Below are 7,000 nucleotides of genomic sequence, written 5' to 3'. Positions count from 1 at the left end.
AACGTCAACCACAACGGCTAGAATCTAAGGCAACATATATAAAGCCCTCACATTGCCAGCACAAGGTACATAGACAATCTGAGAGACATTTATTGTTATTCTGTTTCATTTTAGAAAACACTTTCTTGTTCTAACTTTGACATCGGAGACATTATGACAGGCACCACACCGGTAACCACCTTAAAAAGAGCTGTCCTTTCATTTACGTAATTATCCAGACGAGAGCTTGGCCCATCTGAACACATTCAACTCAACTGACGAAGTCACACTTATTCAAGTTGTTTCTCAAAAAAAAACTTTCATGATATTACAAGAGCTAGACAACTCGTCTTTATTGTCTTCAAAAGTTTTATTCTGATTCTGAGAATGAAATATTTATTATTTTCGAATAGTATATGGCTTGGGATCTTTTTCAATAAAGGAAGTTTCCTACAAGAACAAACAATTTTATCGTAAAATGTCCAAATTAACGAATAGACAACCTTGAATGAATATTTCTAAAAGGAGAATAGGACTTTTGTATGATATATATAAAGTTGAAGATAAAATTCATTCGTTATAAAGTTGAATAGGACTTTTGTATGAATTCTTAGGGAGAAAATGAATGTTCTACAATTAGTCATATAATCGTAGTTATAATTTAGATGTTTGAAATGCAATATTCATAACTGAAACATATAAGAGGATTTGAGTGGTCTAAGAAAATAGAAATATGGTCAACTGTTGCGGTAAACAATTCATAATGACTCATGAGTCGTGGTAGTAGTTCAGAAAGATAGGCTCATCTCAACAAAGTGAAAGGTGGGGGAAAATATAATTGAATGAAAACAACAAAAAAGCTGTATCATATTCTCATAACATTTATTTCCTATTACCATTTTTTACCTTAATCAAGATTGAAAGCATTTATTACCATTTTTCAAACTACACCTTTGGTATTAATGTTATTAAGATTAACTTAGATACCAAAAAGATAAAAATCTTTAAGCTATTTCCAGTCTTCTCATGGTTCTCCAGAACAAGTTCTCATGGAGTGGTGATGGGGTAAAATATCTTCTTCTTCTTTTTTTACTAAAACACACACACACACACATATATATATATATATACACACACTTATAGGACAGGTTAAGAAGCTAACTTGTTTTTTGAATAATTTTAATTAAAAATAGATGAAAGAAGAATAGAAATAATGTCCCACTAAGCACTAAGGGTGTTTCACATATAAAAATCATATGTTCCACACTATTTTTGCTCCCCTAATTGCAAGCCATACATTCCATTTTTATTTTCCCCTCACAAAGTAGTGAAAGTTTAAAATAGGGGAAAAAATCAAGACACATGATGTACGACAAAGTATGGAACATAAAATGAAACACTTAGAATGGACCAGAAGATTTTCACTCAATATTTTACTCTATAATTTATACTCTATCAATTTGCATTATGTATTGTGTTTGATTTTCTTTCTTTAAACTTTGGTTACTTTACAAGGGGAAAAAAATCTTATATGGTAAGTTGTGGTAGTATGGAATTGAGCATAATTATTAAGTATACGTTTTCATATCGGTATGAGAGAAAAATATTAAATTTGCGTGGAGGGAGCCAAACGATATGGTTTTATTATTTGAACCGTCTATTTTTTTTTTTTTTTATGTTAAGTTATTTTGATCCTATACCATAATTTCCTTAAATTTACACTTTTATTTATGGCCTTTTAAGTGTTTTTGCTTTTAAACTTTTTTTTTAAAGTCCAAAGATTATTCAAGTTTCATATTTTTAGTCGTTTTTATATATGAAAAAAAAATTAAACTCTTAAATTGAATATTATATCACTTTTTTGTAGTTTATCTTCACCTCCTATCTCTCTCCAAAAACAAAAACAAAAAAACATCACCTCTTTTATATATATATATATATATATATATGAGCCACCCATCATATCATTCATTTAATGGTTAAACGTTGGGTTTTATAAGTATGGAGTCGAGCACAGCACACATTAGACACACATAAGTTGAACATAAACTAGAACAATAAATAAAGCCAAAATAGAAAATTCTTATCCATATATAGGCCACCATGTTTAATTTTTTTACTAAAAGGCGCCTCAATATTTACAGTAAAAATCTCACGCGAAGTGGTATTTTGCAGAGAAAGAGAGAATGAAGGAAGTCATGACGTCAACAACTGGGGACAACCATCAAGCCATGCGCAATCGAGCGGTCCTCCCTACTCCCTCCCCTCCTTTTATATCCTCTCCCCCTCTTCCTCCTAACGGAATTTTCTTTATCATTCTCTCTTCCAATTCTCTTTCTTTCTTTCTTTACTTCTTCTTCTTCTTCATTAACCTCCTTAATTTGTCCTTTTCTTCTTTATTGATTCTGTCTTAAACCACTAAATACACTGAGACCTCTATCGATAGCAGGTAATTAAGGTCAATTATATTGTAGTTTGCATGGAAGATTGTCATTCTAAAAACTAGCTCTTTCTTTTTGAGATTTTTTTTTTTATATATAAATTCTAGAAGCAAATTTCATTTCAAATTAATGCTCAATATATTCTCTTGATTTTAAGTAAGATGTCATAATCTCTCTCTCATCAAGCAAGGCTTTCGATCTCAAATGGGATGAAAATCTTTTGTCCAGGGAAGAAAGTAGGTCTGTACCATTTTGATGTCTTTGCTTGAGTTCCCATTTGGGCAGAGTCTCTTCCGGGCCTGTCTCACATCTTCAAATCTTTAAATTAGGTCTAGAATTATTGTGTCACTAACTCACTCCTCTATAATTTACATGGTTATTCTTCCTAGCTAGCTAGTTTGATGTTCAGGTGATCTCTCTTCCTCTCTTTCAGGTAGCATATCACTTTACCTATTTTGTTTTGGTCTTAGAGTTGAAAACAAGTACTAAACAAAGACACCTCAAGAAGGTTAAGGTTTGTGGCAAATTGTTAGAATGTACTTTTCCTTTTCCTCGTAATTTATTACAGGTTCACCCACAAACTAACCATTCTTTCGGAATTAATTTTTTTTTTTTTATCCCCCTCTTCTGCATATGGCTATTGTTTCAGAACCCTTAAGAGTTCACTTCTGAAAGCAGCTTTTTCAGTTCAAACTTTGAGTCTGCAATGCATTACACAATTTCATTAAACTCGCCCAATCCTGTCTTAGTTTACAATATCAGTGATTCAAATGTAAGTACAAGGAGGCACACCCAAAAACATGTTCTTTTTCTGGGTCAGCATTTCCCAACAGTCTATTAAAGAAAAAAGGCAGAAGTGCCTTGAAAATTCTCGACAAAAAGACAAAAAGTTCAGAGCCCCGTTTCAGCATTGAGATACGGACACTGCAGAATAGCCTAAGAGTGCTCTCTTTTCTGCTTTATATTTTCCTTGGCAGGCCTGATCCAATAGAACGGTGCTTCTCTTTTTGTCTCTCAACCTTTTCTCTTTCGAGAAACGCGTGCTAATTTGTGATAACGTCATCCACCCTGTCCATTCCCAAATCAAACCTTTCTACAATAAAGCTCTAAATCTCTCTGTTTAGTATCCCAACTCAAATTCCAAACTCAAATGTGTCTGACTTTTATCTTAATTTTCGCACCAACATTCTTTCCTATTTGAAAAAAAATTAGTATTTTTTTTTGTTTGTTTTATCATTACTGTTAATTTGTTTAGTGCTGTCCCATTTAAATATTAAATCAATTGAGTGTTCTCATCTATTTGTTTATTAGTGCTGTAATGGGAACCCCGTTCTTGATGCATCATTTCTACCATTCACCAACACAAGACAACATCATTAGCACAAACCTCTACTTGTCCGTTTCTTGCAGACCCTTGAAGAAATAGAGGCCAAGCTCCCAACTTCTCTTGGTTTTTATCAAACTCATGATTTGGTTTTCCTTTCCATTTCACCTCCTCTTCTTTTATCACCCCAAGAAAATCATTGTTTCTGATTAATGGGTTTTGTTTTTTAACACGCGCTTATTAATTTCCCTTGGGAAATATGGTATGGTGCGTGTTGTTGCTCACCACCAAATGAGTTGATGATTATCTCCCATAACACCCGTCACCTTTTTGTTTCCAGAATTCATTATTTCTTTTATATTTCTTTTTTCCTCCTTGACAATTTCTAGACTTTGCCTTTTTTTAGCCTTTTATTTCTTTGCCTTGGTTCGTTGATTTCTAGCTCTTCTATTTCTTTATAACTTCACATTGGTTATGATTTTGAGATGATGAAAGTAAAGGGTTGTGGTTATTAATGTTGGTGGTGAATTTGATGCAGTAACCAATTGTTATGATGGAGTCGATGGAATCGTCTGTCCCACCTGGTTTTCGATTTCACCCAACGGATGAGGAGCTTGTTGGGTATTACCTGAGGAAGAAAGTTGCGTCACAAAAGATCGATCTTGATGTCATCAGAGATATCGATCTGTACAGGATCGAACCCTGGGATCTCCAAGGTATGTACGTAGGTAACATGTTCTATTCCTTTTAGGTTGTTTGATCCATTTAGTATATATTAGGGTTTTAGCTATACCAACTCTTCTAGATATATAGTAGACTAGTAGTTGAGTTTGGATCCATCTTAATTATTAAGGTTTATAACAATGGTGTATATATCTTTCTTGTCGTTTGTGGATCCATAAATATACATCTAGTTCCATGATTCCATCCACCTAATGCATCACAGGGTTGCACTTCAATGACCATCTTCGAGGTTTTTTTTTTCCTTAATAAAATTCAATACTTACAACAGGGATTTGAACCATGATTTGTTTTTGAGTTGCAAGGCTCTTAGTGTATGAGTATGTATATTATGTGTGTGTGTTTAACATGAGCGATCTGAATGGCAATGAACAGAGAGATGCCGGATCGGATATGAGGAGCAAAATGAGTGGTATTTCTTCAGCCACAAGGATAAGAAGTATCCGACGGGGACGAGGACTAACAGAGCTACAATGGCGGGGTTTTGGAAAGCGACCGGCAGAGACAAGGCAGTGTATGATAAGGCCAAGCTGATTGGCATGAGGAAAACCCTTGTCTTCTACAAGGGACGCGCACCAAATGGCCAGAAAAGTGACTGGATCATGCATGAGTATAGGCTTGAATCTGATGAAAATGGACCTCCACAGGCAAGCATCATCCAATATATATATATATATATATATATATGCTACCTACACTATATCTATGTCCCTTTTCCTTTCTTGACCTACTCTATGCTCTCTTCTATTTTGCATAAACAAATGTTTGAAATCCATTACTTTCTTTTAGTCCCATGTTTTCTTGCCGTGCCACTACAATCGGTTCATGCTATAAAGTAAACCTATGGTCGTATTGGTACTTCTTTCTCTTTCTCCAAAGTGCCTAATGAACTTTCGTAAGACTTTAAACAAAATAAGGGGTTTTATAGTGTGAATTGATTTTTCTACGACCAAATTATTCACCTTCACAATCACTTTTGCTTTTCATTACATAGACCACTAATATGCGATCTCAGTCACACCGCGTATGTTTTCTACGAAGATGACTTCCACCAACTCTTAAGTCAAAAGTTAATACATCCAAAAGCATGTAAGCTTTGTTTCAATTCCTTTTCCGGTATGAGCTTTGTCCCATACGGTTTTTCAAAAGAAAAATTCAAATTCTCCACTTAATTCGTTCATCCCCTTTGACTATATCTACTACTTCTACTTCTCTTTACCGAACAGACCGAAAAAGAAAGCTCATAAAAGCAAAAAGGAAAACATATGTACCAAAAAGAAGTAAAATCATATCTTTAATTTTCTTAATATTACAACAGGCTTTGAGCTAATAATCAAAAAAATTTGTACAAATAAATTTGAAAAAATGTGGAACGCTTTAATCTCATAATTGACTTTGGTTAAGTTATTGCAGGAAGAAGGATGGGTGGTATGTAGAGCATTCAAGAAGCGAACCACTGGCCAAACCAAAAGCATTGAAGGGTGGGACTCTAGCTACTTCTATGATGAATCAAGTGGGGTCAGCTCAGTGGTGGATCCGATCGATTTCATTTCAAGGCAACCCCAAAACTTTTTAGCACAGAATTTCTTGTGTAAGCAAGAGTTAGAAGCGGAAAACATGAGATTCATGCAGTCTGATCCGTTTGTACAACTTCCTCAGCTAGAGAGCCCATCTCTACCATTAATAAAAAGGCCGAGCTCAATATCTCTCATATCAGAAAATAATGAAGAAGAAGAGCAAATCAACAATAGCGGGTGCAACAACACTAAGAAAGTGACTGACTGGAGGGCCCTTGACAAGTTTGTTGCTTCACAATTGAGTCAAGAAGACAGATTTGAAGGTGATGGAGAATCAAGCTTTGGGCCACATAATCATAACTCAGATATGTCACTGCTGTTATTGCAGAGTAGTAGGGATGATGAAGAGAACTTGAATGGGTTCTTGAATGCAAGTTCAGACTGTGACATTGGTATATGCATATTTGAGAAATGAAGATAGGGGAGGTGAAAGAGATTTGTATTTGTGGTATTATTATATATAAATGTATGATGGTTGATGGTTCTTAATTGGAGAGATATATTATATATTTTTGTAAATTATGGTTGTGAACCAGTGAAGCTCTCTCTCTCTCTCTCTCTCTCTCTCTCTCTCTCTCTCTCCATGCATCAAATTTGATACCAATGTTAGAGATGTTGTGGCTTAAGAGCTAAAAGACCAAGTTTATTGTAGGTCTAAGTAGCTTGTAGAGCAATTTGCTTCCCTTGAACGGCAATATATATATACACACTATTGTGTTAACCAATATAGTGCATATATTTTTGCAAACCATAGGCTAATACTAACCTTAGTATATATAGTAGCAAATTATAGAGTAACTCTAGGAATATTGTAGTACTTGCACTTGCTATAAACAGAATTATGATTACTTTACTTCCTCTATAAGTATATAAACCTACAGTACGCAAAAATGATAATATCTCTAATACGCAAAAATTAGTTCAACCAGCAACAAAAC

At 34.4% G+C, this 7,000-nt stretch overlaps 1 protein-coding gene across 5 annotated transcripts; it reads left to right on the top strand.

Moving 5' to 3' along the window:
- Window positions 1–2,315: 2,315 nt before the first annotated feature.
- On the top strand, window positions 2,316–6,581 carry LOC115993782 (NAC domain-containing protein 37-like). Of its 5 annotated transcripts, none has more exons than XM_031117757.1 (4): window positions 2,316–2,428; window positions 4,283–4,460; window positions 4,861–5,132; window positions 5,899–6,581. In XM_031117757.1, the coding sequence occupies exons 2-4, from the start codon at window positions 4,295–4,297 to the stop codon at window positions 6,475–6,477; spliced, it is 1,017 nt and encodes a 338-aa protein (XP_030973617.1). In that variant the 5' UTR covers window positions 2,316–2,428; window positions 4,283–4,294; the 3' UTR covers window positions 6,478–6,581. The 5 variants fall into 5 exon arrangements, with proteins under 5 accessions (XP_030973617.1, XP_030973612.1, XP_030973613.1 ...); XM_031117752.1 differs by having other exon boundaries at window positions 4,283–4,472; XM_031117753.1 differs by lacking the exon at window positions 2,316–2,428 and adding an exon at window positions 2,851–2,934 and having other exon boundaries at window positions 4,283–4,472.
- The last annotated feature ends 419 nt before the right edge of the window (window positions 6,582–7,000 follow it).

Source organism: Quercus lobata, chromosome 6 (assembly GCF_001633185.2).
Source record: "Quercus lobata isolate SW786 chromosome 6, ValleyOak3.0 Primary Assembly, whole genome shotgun sequence".
Taxonomy (NCBI): domain Eukaryota; kingdom Viridiplantae; phylum Streptophyta; class Magnoliopsida; order Fagales; family Fagaceae; genus Quercus; species Quercus lobata.
This window is presented reverse-complemented; position numbering and strand designations above follow the sequence as displayed.